General features: G+C 41.2%; 1 protein-coding gene across 5 annotated transcripts in view; it reads left to right on the plus strand.

Annotated features, from left to right (window-relative positions):
* The window catches only part of CD2AP (CD2 associated protein), a 118,626-nt gene that overhangs the window by 7,420 nt on the left and 88,409 nt on the right, over positions 1–22,797 (plus strand). For all 5 annotated transcript variants that reach the window (XM_025191429.1, XM_025191430.1, XM_025191431.1 and 2 more), the window contains exon 2: positions 19,152–19,312. In XM_025191429.1, coding sequence (XP_025047214.1) covers positions 19,152–19,312 — 161 coding nt within the window. The remainder of the gene's footprint in view (positions 1–19,151; positions 19,313–22,797) is intronic.

The following is a 22,797-nucleotide window of genomic DNA, read 5'->3' on the forward strand; positions in this document are numbered from 1 at the left end:
GGTGTCCAGAGTATGCTTACTAAAACGGCGAAATGTTGCCATGTTTTGAGTCTGTTTTTGCAACTATATCTGAAACCTGTGACTGAACTTCAAAGAACTAAAATCTTGCTTTAATAGTTAGGGTCTTATTAGGAACGCATCAGTGTACTGCAAACCACATCAAAGTTTTGTTCTGCCTGCACTGTTTACAATAAGTCAGCACACTTTTTTTGTAAAAGTTTCTGAAAGGATGTTTTTGCAGGTTGCAAATCAAACCATGCAGTGTAATTTCTGAAGAAAGAAGAGGATTCCCCAGCTACATGGGTTAAGGAAGATAACAAACTGTTGTGGTTTCATAAGGTTTGAAATGCAGGCAAAGGGTAGTGGTCTGACTTTTTTTTTCCTAAACACATTTTAAACAGAGTGCATAGAGAGCCTCTCATGCCTAACATCAGTTGAATGTATCGTCTGTGAGATTTTATGCTTCTGGTTGCTGGCTTCTCTAGGGTTAGATTTTCAATTTTTTGAGGGTCTCTTTGTTCAGGTAGTCTTGTAAGGCTTGTCTTCCTGGTTCCCTTTTTGTTCAGCAGTGTGCATGCCTTCTGAAACGAGATCCTCTTATAGGTCGCCTCTGTGCCACATCAAAGAGTGTTTCTACATTACTTTTGCCTTTGGGGCAGTTCTGCTTTGCTCTATCATTCAGATCTGCCTTTCTGAAGCGGGGTGTCACTAGGCTTGGTTCCTTACCTCTCCAAGTTTGATTGGCTTATTTTATTTTGGTTCATTTAGATGCCTAATCTACTTAAGCTAGACAGTTATAAGACTGTTTTAAGCTGAAGAGTTACCCATGCTGTCTTTTGCAACAATTTTAGTAAAGGTTTAAAGTAAGGTACAGATTTCTAAGAATGAAAGTATGATTAACCACAAACCATTGGAATGAGCCACCAAGCAGAGGCTGTGGTTTCTACATCTTTTGATATCTTAATCAAGAATGACTGCCTTTTGGGAAATCTTGTTTTAGTTGAATCTGAGTCTTTGTGCCCAGTACAAGGGTAACTAATAAAGGGGTTGTGATATTTAAGTTGGATCTGATGATCCCCTTTGGCTGAAGTTTTATGAATATGTGAATCACTACATCAGGTTTTTCTATTAATTAACTAAGGAAATAGAAAAAAAAACCAGATTTGGCTGATTTGCCCAGTAGGGGTACATTTATACTGATATAAAGATGTTTTTGTCCTGTTGCCAAAACTGCCTCCATATCAAATGATTGCATAGATCTAATTAAATAATTTATTTTATATTAAATTTTAGATTAAAGCAATCAAGAGTGCTAAGCTATATCTGTTTAATAAATGTTCAATTTTAAACTGATGCGCTTGTCATAGATAAATAAGGCTATAGTGAGCACAGTGCCTTCTACACGTTATTGTTCTGAACAGTAGCCCTGTCTCTCTACTAGTAATGAATAGATGTTTATTGTTATTTTTAACTACAAACTTAATGCAGCAGAGCTAACTTATTTAAATCATTCTAATGTCTTATAATATTTCATTAGGGCGAAGTTCAGAGAGGCCTTTGTTAAGGTCTAATTTAATTGCAGTGAAAAGATGAGAGAATACCAAGGCAGATTAGATTTACAACTATGCTCCAACCTTTGAAATTTTGTTTTTGCATGGATTTCCAGTGAACTTTGAGACTTATGGGGGTATAAATCCTAATCTTTAACTGTGGATTCTAGAAAATGGCAGGCTTCTTTTTTTTAATGGTTTGTGCTTCAAATACAAAATAAAAAAAAATATTGTTTTGATTCTTACAAAACTGCCTAGCACTGGGGAGAGAGAAATCGAAAGGGTTAGATCCAAAAAAAAAAAGACTTATAAGGACCTATTCAGAGTTGAGGTGCCTATATTCAAAACTTATCCACAAAACCTGCTCAGCTTTTGCTGAGCCTTGAAGATGCACACAAACTCCCTTCATTCTTCTCTGTTTGGCTGTAAGGTTTCACAGGTAGCAAGTTGGTTAAACACACAACTTTCCCAGTCTGAGTAGCTTGGCTCTTAGTTTTCACCTTAGCCTGATCAGCACCTGCAAGTTCAGTGCTTCCTCTCGTGATGTGCAGAAAAGATTGCAAGTTTTTTGTTGGCTGCGAGAGCATGAGCTAATGTGTGAGTACAGACCGTACAAAGCCTGACTGGAACCTAGTGGACAGGACACTCAGCTGTGAATGGGAAGTCCTGGATTCCAGTTCCTGCTTCCAGAAACATTTCTGTATTTTGCATTTGCCAATCATTGGATAAAATACAGATGTTCAAATTGTTGTTCAAATATTGATTTAAGCAGTTTAACTTTTTTTTCTTGAATTGCTTATTGTTACACTTTCTTAGACAAGTGAATGAACTGATGTTATGGGCAAATGCCAACAAATGTAATTAAATTGGCTAACTACTAATAAATGTTTCCCAAAAGGTCATCTTGAGAAATTTGCCATGGTGTATAGGTCTGTTGGTACAGGTCTTATTCTTCATAAAATACTTGATACAATTCAGTCATCCCATGTCTCCCAGTCTAGTTGTAAGTCCCATTACTCATACGAATCAAACCTCAAATTTACACTGAAAAGCTGAGGTTCTTTTATAATACAAAAGAAATATCACTAGATTAAATTTATAATATCTACAAGCCTAGATTGTTCTTACTGATGATTAATATTGTAGCAGGACATATCCCAGCTACTCACAACCTTAAAAATATGGAAATAATCCATGTCTGTCTTTCTCACTTAATATAGCCTGCAGCAGTGTTGATGATTACACTCCAGTGCTCCAAAAGATTTTCATGAGGCATGTCAATGGATACTTGAAATCAGTGTACATCTTGGCTCATTATATTTAATCCCGTGTAAAAAAAAAAAAAAAAAATTATGTAGACTTTCGGTGTCTTTGTATAGATAGATGAACATATCTGGGTGATCCATTTGGTGAGTTTATATTTCTGTAATGCTACTGTGACCTCTAACTTGGAATACAATTGCCATGTTGTAACATAGGATTTTAAAAAAAAAATCCATTTTCATTCTTCACTCTTTCATTTAGGCAGTCAGAGCATGTGGATTTAATGTACTTGGCACTACAGTGCGATAAAGTTCGTTTCATAGACGTTCACAGGTTAACAGAACATAATTCAGACTACATCTATTAAATTAAAGGTACCCATTGTATGAAACTGATGCCTGGAACACAGTATACTATCAGAGAGCTGCTTATGGTTTTAGGTTACAAACTATATAAAATGGTTTAAATGCTGTGGTTTGTGAGGTTTTTGGCTATTTTCATGCTGTCATAATTGGTGGTAATTACACGTCCACTTGTACGTGTAATAAGTAGAGTTCTACTTAAATGGCGCCAGAATGCGCTGCGCAGCGGCTTCTTTAATCTTGCTCTTTTCACTGCACCTTCCCCCTCCTTTGGCCATTGATTGGTGGAGGGGCCTCAGTGACCTCACTGCTTGCTTGTGATTGGCCAGGAGGCAAAAACCATGGTTTTAGATGCGCTGTAGTTTTTGCCTCCTGGCTGATGAGTGGCAGGGCCACTGGGGCCCTTTAGCCAATCGGTGGGAGGCAGAAACAGCAGCATAGTTGAAACCATTTTTTTTTTTTTTTTGCTTCCCAGACGATCAGCTGAATAAGACCTGGATCAACAGACCTATACACTATGACAAATTTCTCAAGGCTGGCCTTTTGGGAAACATCAGGAGCAAGTGGGAGGGCTGCCGGGGTCTCTCCACCAATCAGTGCTGGGGGGTGGGCAGGGGGTGAGAAAAGGAGCTGCTGTGCAGTGCACTTCTGGCATGATTTGGGTAGATCCTTTGTAATAAGCAGGCCAGTAATAAGAATGATGTGGAAAAGGGTCCAATTACAGTATCAATCGACCTTGGAGTAGTGAATCTCAACTAAGGTGTCATGGCAAGGTGGGGTGCCTCGGGATCCTTGCCGGGGTGCCATGCAACATTAGCACTGTTAGATGGACAAACGTGATTCACAAAATTAAACCTAAGAGTTTTCAAATAGGAATCCAGATTGTTTAAAAATATTCTGACCTGTTGGGGTCTTTCTGAGTTCTTGTAACAAGATTTTTTTCTGTTATTTTTCTAATAAAAAGAGAGTCTGAATTAAAAGTTGGCATTTTCCAAAGGGTATCTTGAGTCTGAAAAGGTTGAGAAGCACTGCCTTAGAGCAGACCGGCATTGTATGTAACTACTTTAACATAAGAATATTGCTGTGTTTTTAAGATTTTGCATTAAATTGCTGAGAATTGCAGTTTTGCTCATAGATATGCAAACCTCAGATAGCTGCTTCATTGCAGGTTAGATTATTGAAATGTGTTCCTTGTGACAGTGTCTAGGGGCAGACTGGGGATGGAGTCCCATTTTTTTTTTTTAGGCATAGTAAAAGTACAAATTAATAGATGCTTCCTGTCTGGGGAGATTTTTATGATATAAATAAGACCGACAAGACAGAGGAAAGGGAGGTGATGTACAAGCAGAGAGAACAGTAGGAAAATGCCAAGTGTCATGCTAATTGCACACACTTTCTTGTTTTTTGAGAGGTTTTATTTAGCCAGGGGTTAGCTAAATAGAAGTACTTGGGAAGGGAGATGTGTGCAGAGCAGGTGAGGACGAAGAAGGGGGGGTGTGGGAGTGAGGCTGAGCGGAGAGATGTGACTGTACGCAGGCTCACATTTGGTTATTTCAGCCTGCAGGCCTGGGTAGAGCTGCCTGTTCAAATATCATGTTAGAACATGATTTCAGTGCCATAGACTTTGTGTTTTCCGAATTAGTTGTAGTTCTTCAAACGGTTGTTCCCTTTTGGGTAATGTCCAAAAGCAGAAAGATTGGAAACAAGTCAGGTTTCTGTCTTTTTTTAGCTAGGACATTTAATTAAACCATTTAAAAAAAAATCTTTATGGAGCTGCTGATTCTTTCAATATTCATTTATTCTGGTGGATAAATAAATTCTCTGGGGTTTTGTCGAATCATTGTTATTGACAATAACAATATAAATAGTTGGGGGTAAGATATTGCCATCAGTGCCATCCAGTAGGGAGAGGTGACCTCTTTAAAATTGACAGGTTTATCCAGAATTAAAGTTATAAGGTAAATATGCAAGCTAACTGATGTGTCATATTTGAAGTTCAGTATACTGAACAGTTGTTCCTTGCAATGATTTTAGTGTAAAACTCTTAACCTTCATTCCACGTTTCTCATATATTTACCTTCAAACGAATAATTATTGACATTGATGAACAAATGGCACGTGCTTAAGACTCGAGAGTACTTGTTTTGTTGGCCTTCCATTAATATATTAGTCACATTTCAGCACCAGATATAAGGAAGAGTAAGTGGATTCATTCTGAAAATTGCCTCAAAGCATTGAATACAATGACAAAATACAAATATTCTTTTAACTTTTAATGATGAGTTATATAACACGTATTCATTAAGTATTAATACCTATCCCAAAGTATGTTATTTCTATCTCAAAGGCAAAAGCAAGGTTTCACAGTCATAAACCAACTGTTTACATTTCTTGCTAAGTAGAAAATAAGGAGCAGCCTTTACTATAAGAGAAGGGGAAATTGTATGCTCTGAACGTAGGAGCAGAATCTACTGTAAGAATGTAAGATTTTTTTTTTGAGAGATCTGAAAAAGAGGAAAATGTCTCAGTGCATGAGACTATCATTGTAGGATGAAGACTAGAAATGCCCTTAGATGAGACCCTTGGCATCCCGTTTATGGAGGAAAGATGATGTTTTATTGGGTAGCTGAAATGCATATAGTTTTGTGAATTAAGAGGTAGTTTTTCTTCTCAGATGAGGCATAACCAGATGTTGCTTAAGCTGAGCAGAATAACTTCTGTTTTCTCCTGTTCTTATATCCTCCTTTCTTGCTAGTAGTTGACAACAGAGAAGAAAGTTCTTTGTGTTTCCATAAACCATGTTTTCTCTTTAGATGGAGGAAATAATTATTTATACTGCATCCTGGAGGAAGCTTGGAATACTTTCTCTTTTGGTCTCTGAGAAAGAATGAAATACGAGAGAACAGCTAGGGGCAAGTAAAAGAAATTCTGGCAATTGGAGGTCAGGGAGATGTTGACTGGGACCTCTAGTGTAGATGAAAAAAATAAACCTGTTCTCTCACAACAGGAAGTAATGGGAAGCATCAGACTTTACCAGATGGCTTAGGACTTTTACCAGGATGGCTTAGCTTTTTAGTGAGTTCTTTGCTTCAGTATTCCTTAATACTTAATTCCAAGAGAGATGGTACTATCACCTAACTTGGAGGTCTTCAAGAGGAGCCTTGACAATCAACTGGCTGGGGTCGTCTGACCTCGGTCCTCTTTCCTGCCGGGGGCAGGGGGTTGGACACGATGATCCATTGGGTCCCTTCTGACTCTATAATCTATGAATCTATGAGTTGATACTGCAAATATTTATTCCTATGATTAAGTTTACTGTAAGTAGATAACTTTTGAATTCAGAGGGGTTACCTACATGTGTAAGCATTTTCAGGATGAGATTCTGGTCTTTTAAATAAAATGAGATTGGGGACATTAAATTAATGGGATGATTTGTACCCATTAAGTGTATCAACGATCACTTTTAGACTGTCAGTATGCATTTATGTACCTGTGGCCATTATTTTATTTTGCACCACTAGTTTAATCTTTTTAATCTATTGTATGTGTACAAAAAACACTTTGAAGTGTAGAAGAAGGTGAGTGTGAAATGAAACATATGAGAAACAATCAGTGGATTCAATTATATAGATAGATATATATATCGGTCTATAAATAATATTCACAGTAGCATGGAAGTTATAAACTCAGTTAATATAGTAGTTAGGACAGTGCCTTCACTTGAACAGTAAGAAACATTTGCGAGTATATTTTGGAACTTTGAACACTTCCAGTCTGGGAACATTCAAAGCATTGCATCACTTCTCTTTCTGAAAACTACGGGAACACTTTGTGCATGCTCAGTGTGATGCATTTAAATTTCCATAATTTTGTTTCAAACCAAGATTTCTGCCAGCAAGGCAAAAAAAATAAAAAAATACTAGTTGTCATTCAGAATTAGGTATGTGCCAGCTATTAGGTCTTTTTATCAAAGCATTTTTTGTGTTTTCAGAGTGTGAAAGAAGCCTTCCAGTGCTTTCTTGTCAAACTGGAAAGAGCTTTTTGTTCACAGTTATATAATTTATAGATTCTTACTCTGTGAGTCACGATTGCTCACTTTCCTTTATAACAAGATAAGGACATCTTCAAAACAGAGCAGGGGACTGTGACAGTTTGGTAATGTGGTGTCAGTGCAGAAAAGGAGAGAATGGCTGATGTAATGCAACTGTGGATACAGATTTTTTTTTTTTTTTTAAGTTCCTAAAACGTTCAGGCTAAGACTGGAGGGTGGTTTACTGGAGGGTGAGCCCTTGCTTCTGTTATCCCCGCTGCCAGAACTACGTTGGCAGAGCCCAGAGCGTGGATGCAGTGTGGGTTGATGACCACTTTTTCTATTAGTGTAAATGCTGCCAACCTCTCCCCCAAATGATTCGATCTAAGTTGACAAAAGCATTCTTATCTGGAGCTATCAGCATCCATAAGAAGAGTTTACCAATGTAGTTGTGCCAGTGTGATCTTTTCACATAGATAGCTGACAGCTCTGTAAAAACTTTGTAGATTAAATCTGAACGTGAGGATTTTCAAGTGGAAATGTATTTTTGACCTTTCCTAAGCCATTTGAGTTGGGGATACTATAACAGAACTTAAGGAGAGATTGGATGGAACAAAATCTTACTTATATAATGCTTTGCATTTATGAACTCTTGGTGAGTTATGATCTTTTTTTCTTTTTGTTCTCAAAAGCTTTTTGGCCTGGCTCCGCTTCAGCAATTTTTATAGTTTGCTAGCATTTTTGAGTCTCCCAGAATGGTTTGGCAGACATGCTGTGAAACTTGCTCAGGAAAAGAAAATGGAGAGGCACAAGGTGACTGCTCCTTCAGTTAAGGGAATATGACTAAGTTGTCTTAAAACACCTTGCAGTTTGCATAATCTCTAGGATCTTTGGTTTCCTATGGATGTTTTTTATCTTCAGTATAAGGAAATTGTGATGGGACCTGTCTAGCCTGTAGCCCACCCCTGTTGCAGCGCCACCGCTGCCTGCACTACCCTGAGCGCAGCCCCAGACCAGCCTCTTCACTGGGAAGAGGTTAGTGCAGCCCCTGTCCTCAAGACTGCAGCAGGCAGCCTGCCCTGGCCCTGTTCACAAATCTGGTGGGGCCCATGCCCCCCCATGCCTCACCCAGGGGTGCGTGCAGTGGTGGGGAGCTGCCCTCCTTCCCTGCGCCCCCTGGGCAAGCTGCCCACAGCTCTGTCCTGCTCCCTGGGTTGCATGCACCTCCCTGGCTGGGCAGCACCTGCCCCTGCCTCTACCCCACTCCCTCCCTCACTGTGGGGGGCCTTGATCTGTGCCCCCCTATGCCCCTTCCCTCCCCCATGCCTCTTCCCCCTACAGAGTTACTCGCTGTTCTTCAAGCTGCCTGGTTGCATTCCTGGCTGCGTGCATGATGCAGCTGCACGCATGCGCGTGGCATTCATCAGTGACATTATTGGCTACACTGGCCAAAAAAAGCTGATTGCTTATGATATTAATTTCCCGATTATCAGTGCTAATCCAATATGTCACTGATGTATTGGTGCACCTGTAAAACATTCAGCTGGAATTCTCTTCCCCCCAGCTGATCTGATGAGTGACCTTCAGAGTGTGCCATGGGGGAACACCTGCTTTAATTAGGTTTTTCTCTAAAGAATTTTGACAGTGGTTTCGATTGATTGATTGATTTTGAAGAGGTTGACTTCTGTAGTTAATATGATCAAATTGATTATTTAACGCTTAAATTGCCTGCTCCAAAAGAGCACAAGATGCACATTTTATAAAATGTCTTTTTTGACTTGTGTCTTTAGAGTTTGCTTATAAGCATGTCCCAGCCTTCTGTGCTGCCTCTCTTTTTTTTCTATCCTACTACAGAGTTTCTTGCCAGCTCTGCTGAAGGCCCCTTGAAAATCCTTCTCTGAGTTAGTTATGATAGTAACAATTTTCAGGGTATGCTTCATTTTATGTCACTTCAGTAGTCTGTGTATGAGGGGAAAGCATGTGTTCTGCTTTAATATAATTTGGTGTAGTGTAGATATCAGTGTTGAGTGTCATTGTCCATCTGGTTGCTGTCTTAATTTCTCCAGTTGGCATTTAAAATTAGTTACACCCAATAAAAGACGGTGAGAAAATATTTTACAAAATAGTAAGTTGTTGACGCAGTCTTCAGTATAAAAATGCCAGGTAAAATCCAAGGTGGCTTCTAGATAGAGCAGCTTTGTATAGTAACTTTAACCAAGGCTCCTTGGATTAAACTGTCTAGCAAATAGACCTCTTTGTTTTTATTTCCTTTTTTAGGCAGGCTGTCCCTGAAACAGGAAGCGCTGGCATAAGCAGAAAATACTTGCGGTAGAAGGGTACTGCTATTTGAAGCCAGTGACATGAACAGAGGAAGAGTGGCAGACATCCAAAAAAAGCAGAACTTCACTTAACCTGTTTTGTCATTGAGTCACCCAGTGAATAGATTTGGCTAGGGATCGCGGTGTCAGAGACCTGATGGTTAGGAGCCTAGAGGCTCAGCAGTGGAAAGTTATTCTTGGGAGAGATGTCCAGTGGTTAAAACTAATTTGCCCTAAACTTGGCTAGCTACTGTACAACTGCGTGTCAACTATGAATGTAAAATGAGATGCGTGAGAAACCTCCATGAATGCTTCAGTGGGTCAACTGTCCGAATCGTAATATGTCTAACCCCTGAAAGAAAATGCATCTGTGCTAGTGAATTAGAGTACGTATTCCAGATTCCTAATAAAAATGTATAAAAATTAAATTTTGACAGAAGAAAGTAAAGACTTAAGAATTGCAGACCAAATAGATAAAAGAAGTTAAACTTCCTGGTTTGTGCACCCTACAAGATACTCTACAGCAGTGGTTCCCTATCTGTGGTATGGGTACTGCCAGTGGTACGCAGGCAACCTGTCAGTGGTATGCGTTAACAGATTTATTATTACTTGATATGACAAAAATTTGCTGGTGGTACTTAGAAGTTGTATCGTTTTAAATTGGTGGTGCACAATCTGTCAGAGTTTGGGAACTGCTGCTCTACAGGATACCCTACACTGTTGGGTATTGACTTCAGTGCTGGAAAAAATAATGGAGCTGTCTTTGGGTCCAACTCCCCCTGAGAATTGGTGGTAATGTCACATTTTTGCGTTGCGTATCAAAGTAGGAAGTTGCCAGTTGTTTCAGTGCTGCTTAATAGACCGAGCCCATCTAAGAGACAAAAGTTGATGTCAAAAGTTGCCAGAGCCACAGAAGAGCTTGAAAAGTAAAGTGGCAAAATGTATCTTTGAGTTAGAGATGGTTTTCAGAAAAGAAATAGTGTGAAGAATAATGCTCTTGATATTCACTAGGGGGTGCTACTGAATCTTTGATGGTTAATACCACACGCCATCACATACATCTGGTATATTTGTAACATAAATTATTTATTGTGTTGTGGGAAACAATACTGTTCCCTGCATAAGCATCTTGATATAGTATTGCTTTGATTTAAAGGGACATTGATATGAATCTTCCTTCTGTCTGAATTTTTGTATCTGGTGACAAAAGAAAGGATGAGAATGGAAGATGCCTACTTGGATACAATCCTTCCCCATAGTTGTAATTATATATACAAAGTTTGAGGGTACCTAAAGATGCATAGTGAACTGTGCTTGTGCATCCAGCTGGTCATAATGGATCCTCTCTGGGGTGAGAGGATAGCTTGGTCTGTGACCAGATTTCTCCTCCCCCTGCTTGCCTCTCTTTGCCGTCAGAGTGGCGGTACTGTTGGTTTATACCAGTGTGAAATTGGACCTGGGCTTAGTTCTCGCCCTTGTTGGAAGTATCGGAGGTTACGTTTGAGTGTCAGTCACAAGTCTGGAAGAGACCTCCTCAGTCCTTGAATCCAGTCCCATGCTAGTAGAGGTTATCATGTTGTTTATAAAGTTGTCAAGTTTCATCTTAAAACTAGTTGAATTGTCTGTCCCCTGCACCCGTCTTGGAAGCTTACTCTAGAGCCTCACTTGTCTGATGCTTAGAAACCTTCTTTAATTCCTGTCCTAAAATTGCTTGTGTTCAGTTTACATCCATTTGTTTTATGCCAAAGATGTCCTTAAGCTTAAATATTGCTCATGGTGTGTGTGGTTAGGATTTGGATGCTGCCTAGGCCAGCATTTCTCAACCCATGGGCCACAACCCAGAAGTGGATTGCAAGAATATTTCAAAGGATCATGAACTGCAGCAGGGTAGAGGGGTTGCAGGAAGGTGCCTGCCCCTTGCAGCGGGGGAAAGGGGTGGGAGAGAGCTGCATGGCTGGGCTGGTGGCACTGGGGTCCGTGCCCATGCTTGCGGGGGCAGGGTGGCCGGAAGATGCAGCTCAGGGGGTGGGAGGGGCCATGACCAGGCTTCCTGGTGTGGTGCGGCAGCCCCAGCCCAGGGTGGAGGTGTGGCGGGGGTTGCCACAGGCCTCCCCTCCTCCCTCCAGGCTGTGTTGGGGCTCAACTCTCTCTGCTGCCACGCACATGAGCTGGAGCTGCTGCAGCCACCAGGCTTCAGCCCTAGTAGGACAGGGGCAGCTGGAGGGGTCGGGGCAGAGGGCTGTGGCTTGGGAGTCAGGGTTACCAGCAGGGCTGGTAGGGGCAGGGGGCTGCTGGTCGGGGGTGAAGGACACCAGCTTGGCCCAGGGGGGCAGGGGACTGGGTGTCTGGCCCTGGCAGGGCCAGGGGGGTGTGGGTTGAGACAGGCCATGGATCTTTGCAAATGGGTCCCAATAGGAAAAAGGAAAAACCACTGCTCTAGGCCATCTATCAGCTGCTGGGTGATAACTACTTTTGATAACTGCCTGCTTCTAGTAGCTGTCCCCAACCTATTATTGTTCTCCCAAGTTCCCTAGTGGTAATAGGAAATAATTCCTCTTTGTCTCATTTATTAAGAAAGCAACAGTCTTCCAGCTAGTAGTGGGGATTTTCTTCTTTAGGTGAGCAATTGATGTATGTGTTTATATAAAAAAGCAAATAACTTTTTATATATAAATAGTCTCTGAGATACAGGAGAATTGAATTAAACTAACTGGTCATTTTTTATTTAAAAAAGAAAAAAAAGGAGAATCTTGATGATGCTTAATGTTTTAAGTATCTGGCACATCCACATGTGCATTAATGTGCTTTAGTTAATGCGCATTAAATCCAGTACCTTCATTGTGAGGTACTAGGAAAATGCGTGTTAGCCTGTCTTAATGTGTATTAACTAAGGAGCACGGTTTTTAAATGATGCTTTATGCACATTAGTCTATTTTAAAGCACATTACATAAATAGAATGGCCTCTTAAGTGATGCTTTAATGCATATTAAAATAGGCTAATGCATATTAAAATATACATGTAGACATTTCCCCTCTGGAGGGGAACTGGGTATTAGGCTAACAAACACAGGTACTTAAACACTTGTGAAGTTTTCTCTTTCCGTTTTGTATTATGAGACAGTGATACGGTAATGAACAGCTCAGACTAGATTATGCAGTATTAGACCACACGTCAATATTGGTCCAGGTTTGATTACTTGGCAGCAGTACTGCCCTGGGTTATCAAACGAGCAAATGGGGTTTCTGCTGGTTGATGAGTGCAAACATTCCCTTTATGCTTAACTACGTGATCATGTGTAGATCACAATTCCTTATCTAAAATATTGTCCTTTTAAATATCTGCCCATTTAGTATATAACTACAGCTTGGAACAGAAGGGTTGCTTGTGATACGGCAAATCTATTATTAGGGCATCTTGTTTCCAGAGTAATGGAGTAGAGAAGACGGCCCCGCAAGTCCTTACTTGTGTGGGGCTTGGCATCACAGCAGGGTAATGGCTGATTAATAATCTAGAAAGGGTTAAAACCCTTTTTTCTTGTTTTTGATGTTTAGTATTCATGGAAATGTTTTTTTCATTGCAAGGTCTAGACTACAAGCAAGTGAGCACTGGGTTACTTTCCTCCACAGTGAAAAACCCTCTTCAGTGACCATATGTATAAACAAAGCACTTATATGAAAGCAGCTTGGTCTGGAATTTGTCTATCTAATTTGTGGGATTTTGGGGAGTGCGGGGGATGGATGGGCACACAAAGAGGGAAGGGTGGAGGCAGTCATTTTCCTTTGCAGTCTCGCATCTGCTTTTGAGTCGGTGTGCAAGAGAGGTGGTTGGTGCTCAGCACCGGTCCTGTTTCTTGAGGCTAAGGCAGGGGCAGGCAATTATTTTGGGCGGAGGGCCGCTTACCCAGTTTCGGCAAGCTGTGCAGCAGTGGCCATACCACAAATAGTAGCCTGCTGTTGTTGAAAGTTACTGGCTACTGTTCTATGATATTTGTGAAGATTTTAACTGCAGGTATGAGGATGCTGAAAATTCAGCACAAGGATTTTTCCAATATTCAGCTTAAATTCTCTCAGGGGAGCTGCCAGGATGCTCTAGCAGGTTCTCTGCCCGAGCCTGGCTTCAGCAGGAGTCAGAGTAGTTTCGGGATGATGTTTGATTAAATGCAGAGGATGACTGATATCATGCTTGGGTTCAGCCTTTCTTCTCCACCAGGAGGGAGGAGTAGGCAGCAGAAAATCTGGCTGTAACAGCTCTACAGTAGTGAAGAGTTTATCTCTGCATGCACCTTACAGCCACAACCCAGCTCCTTTTGTGCATGTCCGTTCACTGGATCAGCTGCCAAAATCTTATGGTATACAAGGAGTAGAAATAGGAGACCAGTAAACTGAATTTAGCTAAGCGAGCAGAAAGTGACATCTTGGCTTTGATTAAATTAATTTATTCACTTTAGTGAGCATGTGTTCACCTGGTCAGGGTATTTGGTTTTCTTGTGAAGTCTTAACAGAAAGGCCAACAAATAATCTGTTGCCATGGACACTTTAAAGCCATGTGCTCTGGAAAGATTTTATTAATAGTGGTTTCTTGCTCTGCCCCCTGCCTCCCATTCCCTGCCTCCCCTCTCAATTTAAATTCCTCTTAATTTAATTTCACTGACTGGTTTGGCCAGTATTTCCAAGCTTGGGTGCTCTAAGGAAGTGAGATGCCTGAATAAGTTGTTGGGCAGGGGTGTGTGTGTGTGTGTGTGTGTGTGTGTGGTTGTTTGTGCGTTTGTTTTTAATCGGGATATAGTGAACCCTCCGCTCCTGCCCCGCACTTCTCTGAATCCCACCCGCCTCTGTTTATCTAAATCAAAACTTCTTCTACTCTGTTCCATGTCAATTCTTGTATTGTGCTCCTCTTTGTATTAAGGAGGCACTTTGCAACAATGCTTTCCTGACATTTGTGTGTTCTCTTAGCCTCTCCTCTCCTTCAACTAGGAACAGCTGCAGTGTAGTATCTCTTTATGGTAAGGATGTTGTTAATAAAAAAACCTTTGGCTGGTCTCTCCTAGTGTAGGAAGGCCAGGCCAAAGAACTGAACCTTGTGCTTGAAGTAGAAAACGGTGAGTTTGGTGATGGCCCTAAGGTCTTGGACCAGGCCTTGAGGAAGTTGAATCTCTTTTGTGGGGAGAATTTCATTGTGGCAGAAGAGTGTGGTTGTCATCCCAATTTTTTAGATGATCTTTTAAACCTCCTGGGCCCATGGGGAGGGAACTGACTGATTTGGCCAGTATTTCCAGTCAGTTGAAATTAAACAGAGGGAGGGAACCCTTTTGAAGACAAAAGGAACAAGATCTTGAAATGTTGTGAGAACATTGTAGAGAACAAAGAATAGGTTCAGTATATTCTTGGTAGTCTGTGTTGTGGAAGAGGTGTACTATAGGATCTCAGTAGTAATTGCAGGCTGTGTTAAGTCTGAAGATGGGCAGAAGATAAGGCAGGGTGGCACTGCTAAAGACCTAGCTGGTTCATAGGGGCATGAGCTTTTGTAGGCAGCAGCTTTGTTAAATGCTGTAAGTGGATGAAGGTATTAGCACCTGATAAGCTAGGCTGTTGCATAGGGAAGCTCATCCCTCCCTGAACCAGTTAGTGCCTAAAGTGGCAACATGCCTTCTCTTCTGGTAGCACTAGTAGCATGAAGGCTTTGTACTTGGGTGTATTATACTGCTATAATATGGCTCTATGGTGGTAAAGATGTGCATGACTGCAGGGCTGGCCCATCCTATCCAGCAGAACCTGTGGCCACAGGGGGCCCCGCAGCCAAGGGGCCATGCCCCGCTCAGCCCCTCCCGGCTGCACCATGTTTAAAGGGCTCGGTGCAGGCAGGGAGCCCCTTCCCGGCCTAGCAGGAGAGGAGTTCCCAGCTCCGCTCCTGCCCTGGCCCTGGCCCCAGCCCTGGGGAGGATGGGAACCCAGGCGTCCCCAGCATGTGCTGCCCCCACCCCCTGCAGCACAGCCCACCTGCATGTAGCCCGGCCCTGACTTATTTTATTTCAGTGAGTTTATACTGCAAGTAACCACACTTTTGATTTTTCAGTGGATCGACGGCCCCAAAATTATATCGTGCAGGGGGCCCCAAAAAATTGTGGGCCAGCCCTGCATGATTGTGTTGTTTGTAAGGACGGAGCGGAATCTGAGCCAGAGTTAATGGAGAACGGACTCTCGGATGTTGCTATGTGAGATGTTAGCAGCAGCTCCTTACCGCTTCTGAGTTGTGGGTTTCACTAACCTTCAACCAAAGGGAAAGTGAATCATAGCTGTAAACTCTAGACTGGTTTTTTTTGACCACAGACATTAGCTCTCATCTTTTTTGGGTTAAGAGACTGCTGTTCAGCCACAAGTGATGTCATCCCATCACTACACCATTGTGGCAGTACTGGTATGGTCATGTTTGCTGAAGGAACCGTGGAGCTTGGTCATCTGTGTATGGCTGGCACCTGGAGTTCATGTTGTCTGCTCAGGTCAACTAGGGACTGAAGGTAGGTGTCAGAGTGGAAAATATAGAGTGTGTTTGTGCAAGTCCCTATCAGTTGGGGGTCTAGAGGTAGTTTCTTACCATTGTTTTTTGGGCGTGTTCCTTCAGGAGAAAGGACTTGAACTATTTTAGCATGTTTTCCTGGACCCTTCTCAGCTCTTTTGGGTGAGGCAGCAGATGTTGGCCATCAGTGGTGAGTGTGAGCAGTGTTGCAAGTTCCAGAGGCCTGGGAGAGTGGGGGCGAATTGAAGTTCCTGGCTCTAGGTATCTCAATAAATAAATAAAAATTGTTGTCTGTGCCTTTGTGTGTCTGATGCCTGGAGGAGTGGGATAGATGAGAGGGGCTAAAACTTTTGTTTTTAATAGGGTGGAGTTGGCTGTGTAATGTTTTTAGTTGCTTACTGTATGTTTTACAGTAGGTGAATTCATAGAATCATAGAAAATGGGGTTTGGACGGGAGCTCGGGAGGTTGCATCTAGTCCAGCCCCCTGCTCAAAGCAGGACCATCCCCAAGTAGATCATCCCAGCCAAATTTTGTCGCAACTAATCGGCATAGAAAAAAGGGTGCATCGTGGGCACAAATCAGTAGAAAACGCTTTCAAAATAGCTTTTGAAATAATTAAAGAGTGAAGGTTTATTGTAGTTAGGATTGCTTGCTCCAGGGTCTGAAGTTGAGAAAAGGCTGGAGAGCAGGCCGTTTAGACCATGGTACCAATCTTGTGTGTACTGTGGAGACATAACTTCTCCTATGCCTGTCAACTCGTTTGACTGGGAGCGTTGAGCATCCCCTCTGCTGTAATATGTACATTGAAATACAGGCATCATAGTACTCAAGATGACTTTTTAAGTCTCTTCTTGATAGCATCTGGAAGGGAAAGTGTAGAAGGAAATAACCATTTAATAATGTTTTTCTTTTTGAGGTGCAGGTTTCTGAACTGGTTAAGCTGAATTGTTTGGGAGATGACATCCTTCCACTTAAATTGTAGTTGATAAATGACTATTGTCTGCATGACCCATGGCTGTCAGAAATTCCTGTCTAGTCAGCAATATTTCATGTGAACAACTGGGGGGAAGAAGGGAGACAGGACAGTTTAATGTAGTAGCAGAACTAAAAATCTCTCAAAAAACCCCTATGGTGCTGGGTTTAGGCAGTTTAGTTAGGCAGGAGAGAGATGTTTGGTAAAAGGAAATTATACAGTACCATAAATATTAAATGGATGTTCAGCAGTTTGCGTCAGGGCCATGTCGTTATGATAATGACTAACCAATTGCCCATCAAGAATGACAGGGGCGGGAAGGAAGTAGAGGGGTTGGGATGGAGTGCCGCCACCCAACGCCCCATGCCACCCTCCGTCTGGTCCTCGGCTTGGCTTTGGAATCACGGCAGCGCTCCCCCACGCTTGGAGCACTCTGATTGGCTGTTTGCGTCAGCCAGTCAGAGTGCGAATAAAGCTTAATAGACAGACGTAGGCTTTTATAATATTAGAATTATAGTCCATTTTTGGTGAAGTTGACTGAAGAAAGCGTAAGACGTTAAAAAGAAGTTAAGTTAAGCCTTTGTTTAAGGGATCCACCTGCATCTCATTCTTCAGCTGTTGGGTGTATTCAGGAAACAGCATGCCAGATCGGATCATTATACAGTCCCTCGTGTATTTGTGGCACCAGAATGTGTAGTTCCCTTTTTCATTTGGCTTCCTCTGACTTCACCTGCAGGCAGTAAAGGGAGAAAGCTCTGCAATTAAAAATGTATGTAAAAGCACTTTTGCTAGATCCTAGTTAGGAATTAAATTCCTAATTTAACTTGTAGGTAGGAGTTAAACTTGTCAGTGGAAGCAAATCTAGGTACTGGTGTTTAACTGATATAAAATGCACTCTTATGTCACTAGTGGCTGGTTATAAAGTGTGTTAAGGGGAGGACCCAAGCCAGTAGAAAAGGTGAAACGGAAAGGAAAGTCTAGTTGTTTAGCTTTCCAGTGTGTTTTTCCAGTTATGCGTCTTATCTCCTATTCTGCACATGTGTCTTGAACTATAGAAGAAACATAGCTCTTGTGGTATGAATGCTGTCTCTGGTAGTTGGGTTGACTGTTGCAGCTGATCAGCATGAAAAAATGAGTTTGGGTTAGAAGAATTGGTCTCATGTAAAAAGAAATTTAAAAAGATCCTAATCTCTTTATTGGCAAACAAGATATTATTCTTGTGCAACAGATGTATGCAAGTACATTGCCAGGGTTCCTATGACTAAATTGTGTTTGTTTTGAATTGAACAAGTTGAATCTGTTTTATTTATTCCATTCTCTCCCCCATGTCCAGGTTAGTTAACTTTAAATCTGGGGAGTTGTCTTTTTGGCACTTTCTTAAAGAAACATTTAAAGGGTCCTTGATTTTTGCGCACAGAATTCTCCTTGTCGTATCCTTTATAGACAGGCAAGTCAGATCCTGAAAAAATTGGCTTTTTGTTCACAAAAAACACGTGTTAAATGTCTTCTTATTTTTCAGTGGATAGAGTATTTTTCTAGTAGATAGAGCACTGGGCTGTATTCCTAGCTCTGCTTTCCCTATTAGGTCACCTTAAATAAGTCCCTTGGCCTCACTGTCCCAGTTTTTTCTTGCCTTTTAAAATAGATATGGTTATACTAACCTCCTTTATAAAACTCTGAGACGTACAGATCTATAGATGGCCTAGGTCATTGATTTTTCAACCAGGATGTCATGGTACCTGGTGTGTCTTGAGATCCTTTCAAGGGTGCTGCAGAGTGCCATGTAGTATTAGCACTACTAGGTGTGCACAAGTAAGCCCAGAGATTTCAAATAAGAATCCAGTGTTAGAAATGTTCAGACCTGTTGTAGTTTTTCGGAGTTGTTTGCAGCAGAAGAATTTCTCTTTTTCTTTTCTGTAGTCAAAAAAAATAAGTGCAAAATGAAGAACTTGCATTTTCTGAGGGGTGCCTTGAGTCTAAAAAGATTGAATTACTAGCTTAGGTATTATATATAATTTATCCCAAGTACTATTTTCTTATATATAAAACCCTTTAAAATAAATGCAGTGCATAAAATCAAGAAATTTCACATTTCCTTGTGTCTAAGTTAAGCCGTTTTTTTTTTTTTCCTTTTCTCAGTTGACTACATCGTGGAATATGATTATGATGCAGTGCATGACGACGAATTAACGATCCGAGTTGGGGAAATCATCAAAAATGTGAAAAAATTAGAAGAAGAAGGATGGCTAGAAGGGGAGCTAAATGGGAAAAGGGGCATGTTCCCTGACAATTTTGTAAAGGCAAGTTCTCTGTATTAACTTCAGTCTGCTCCGCTAGCTTAGGGGCTATTTTAACCATATAATAACGTAACAAGATTCGTATTTATGTTGTTTTATTAAACAAATTATTTTACTGATATTATTCTTTAGGTCTCTTTTAAAAAGATTTACTTTCCCTCCTCATGTTTCTGAATAAAGTTAAAAGTAGTTACAGTACTGTTTATCCATGTTTGCTTTAATACTTTTTAGTACTTGTCTCATCACTGAATCCTTAGCTCTTCAAGGCTTATTCGTTTTCTGGCATTTTTACTTGTGTTATAAAACATTTATCATGGTACTAAGACATGTTTTAAAAAATGCTTTATTTGTGCTATTTGGCTTTAAGGGAGAAGACAAGTGCCTAAGTGTACTCTGAGTCATAAATATTTCTTCTAAGTAAAGTATTTTTTGTACTTTCAGTGTTCTTGAAAAATCCATTTTTTAGGCTTAACTGTTTCTTTCACTTCTGTATGTCTTAGTCTGATGTATTCCATGCACTGATCTTTACTACTTCTTTCTTTTAGTGCCCTCTTGATATCTGAAGTTTGCTTGATAAATTACTTCATTAGGTGCTTTTTAACCTTTCTGAACAGCTCTGAGGGATTCCTTGGCTTAGCTTTCCTAGTTAAAATTATGATCAAAGAATATAGACAAATTCCCTTTTTTATTGTCTTATGACTTGTACATTACCATATTTACTTGACTCTAAGTTGATCCTGAATTTAAGACAACCCTCCAATAATTAGATTCTTTGTATGGGAACTTTATAAATTTGTTATAATTTACCAGGTATAGAATCTAACTATCAGAGGGTCATTTTGACTTCTTCACCTTCCCATTGCTGCAATAGGGGAAAATAGTGGCTGGGAGGGGCTCAGGTGACCCCTTGCCCTTTGCCTTCCACTCCTTCCCCCTGCCACTGGCACCAGGCCCTCCCACACAGCTCCCTACAGCATCTGCCTGTCTCCTCTGACTCCCCACAACCCCCCTGCCTTCCTTTTTTGCTGCTGGATGGTGCTTGGGCTCTGTTCCCTCCTGGAGGACAGCATGTGGAAGCTCAGCCATTGCTGGCCCATATAACAATGTCAGTACTGCTGTCTGGCCAGTCAGGACAGACTTTCCATGGGCTCTGTGCCTGGAAGGGAACTCGCCCCAACTGGAGCCAAGCTGCTCTTGACAATAAGGGAGAAAAAGGGAAGTGGGGGGGTGCAGAAGCTGCAAAAGGCCAAAGTGGAAGGTGGTGGGGCCGGGGGCTGTTGGGCATCTGACTGGCCCAGCCTCAGGCTCAGGGCCACAGCCACAGCAGTTGCCTGCTTCCCCCACCCACACACCCTCGTGGTCCCCCATACAAATCTAAGAAGAGGGGCTCCCCCCCATGCTGATCTGGGGGGGACTTCATCTTAAATTCAAGTAAATATGGTCTTTTTTACACACAAAATAAAGACTTGTAATATCCATCACTACGGCAATTAACTAGCATATAATTAACTGAACAATTGACTGGCATAAAAACTTATGTATGTTTAATAAATTGACATTTGGGACACTTCTCTATAGTTTGTTTATTCATTTATTAATTTTTTGAAATCCTGAAACATTGCAATTCTGTACTTTCTGCTTAGGAGTTTTTTTCCATTGGAGATAATTTGTTATTTAGAAGTTTGGGCTTCTTCCCCTCCACACCGCATCTGTTCTCTTTGTTTTTTTCTTTTTCTTATATAAAGGAAAAAGCTAAAATCCCAAACACAATGATTTGGGGTAACCCCTATCTGTAAGGTTAATTTGGGTAAAAACAGTTGTTTTCTGTAAGTACAGGTGGCCACCCTTCAGGGATGTTTTATTAAATAGTAAACTTCTTTTGAACCAAAAGTGCTTTATAAGCATTAATGAGCTTACTTTCCTCTGTGGGGTATTATGAGGCTATTGTGATCACTGGTCTGATGAGGTTCAAGTGACTTCCTGGTGTTATACAGGAAGATGGTGTTAGAGACAGGAATAGAAACCAGGTCTCTGCTTGGTCTTGTGGCTAAACCACAAAGACGGTGTTTTCTTCCTCACTGCAAAGCAGAGATTACTTAAGGTTGATTTTGTTCTATGTTTTTCCAACAGATCCATTTATTACTGTTCTATATGTGCCCTATCTTTACATAGGCTTTTTATTTTTCATTTGTGGGTAGAGTTTTTATTTTGGATATTTCACTGCATTTCTGCCATTAAATATTGATGTAGCCGGTGTAGGGCACCAAAAAAAAATCTTCCAGCTGTATTAGGTCCTTGGAGAAGGAATGAAATTTGATTTAAATTACAAAAAAACCAAAACAAAAAACCCCCAAAAAACTCACTTCCCCCAAAGCCCCCCACTGCCCTTTAGTTCTAAACATTTCAATATATGACTTACTGGTATTTATGTAGAAGAAGCAAATGTTCTGATTTAAAAGCGTGTCTTAGTAGTGCATTGTTATTGGTGGAGCCCATGGGCATTTGGCATAGGAGAGCTTTTTGCTTACTGGCTTACTGTGGTGTAGGTGGTATATAAGGCCATTTGCAAGAATAAGACCAGGTTAATGCCCAGCCTGGAGGGTTAGGGCTAAAGATATACATTTATGAAGTTTTCCTTTTATAGACTGCATAAGGCACAGATTTCAGCTTCCTGTCCTGGCTCTGCTCTGAAGAGCACCGCTTCTCCATAGGGCTTGGGGGAGAGGTTCTGATTTTTCAGTCCTTTCAGCTATTGGTCTCCCTGTCAAAGATTGGCAGTAGATGTGCTGTCTTCCAGGGGAGGTTGCGCCTTCAGGGGACAGTGGTTTAGCTCTACTTGTGACAAATTAACTGCCTCCTCTAGGATGGTTTTAAACTTAGAATTCAAGTTATAGGCTGCCGTATGACCAGGCCATCAGATAGCAAGCCAGCAAGTAGCTCACTTAGGAAAGAGGCTAGCAGGGAAAGTCTTCTGCACGAGATCCAAGGTCAGAGGGAGAGGACCCTAAAAAAGAGGCCTTTCCACATCAAGTGGGCAGAAGTCCTGGCTGGAAAACACCTGCTTACATAGAAAGGGCAGAAATCTCACAGGGATGAGACTTTAGGAGGGGACCAGACAGTAGGATTGGTTTTCTCTTAATGTGTTGGGTGGTTTGAGGTTGAACTTTAAATGCATCCTTGAAAGAACTGAAATTCTGCTGTTGTTGGAAGTTTTATTTGATGCTCTGACTAGCCAGTAAGTTGATTCGCTAGGTGTCACTTCTGTTTCGGCGGTGTGCGCTTTGTTCTGGTAGGAAGTAGGGATGTAAAAGGTTAAACATTTTAAATAAGTACACTTATACCAGTAATGCATCAGGTCACTATTCTGTATCTTTTCAAGTGCTGGCTGCTTTTAGACAAGTTGAAAATAATTTACCAAAAAGCTTGACTTGCGTCAAAACATCTGGAAAAAGATGTGGATGGGGGGGAAAGCAGTTTCAGCTCTGCTA

Source organism: Alligator sinensis, unplaced genomic scaffold (genome assembly GCF_000455745.1).
Source record: "Alligator sinensis unplaced genomic scaffold, ASM45574v1 scaffold1666_1, whole genome shotgun sequence".
Classification (NCBI taxonomy): domain Eukaryota; kingdom Metazoa; phylum Chordata; order Crocodylia; family Alligatoridae; genus Alligator; species Alligator sinensis.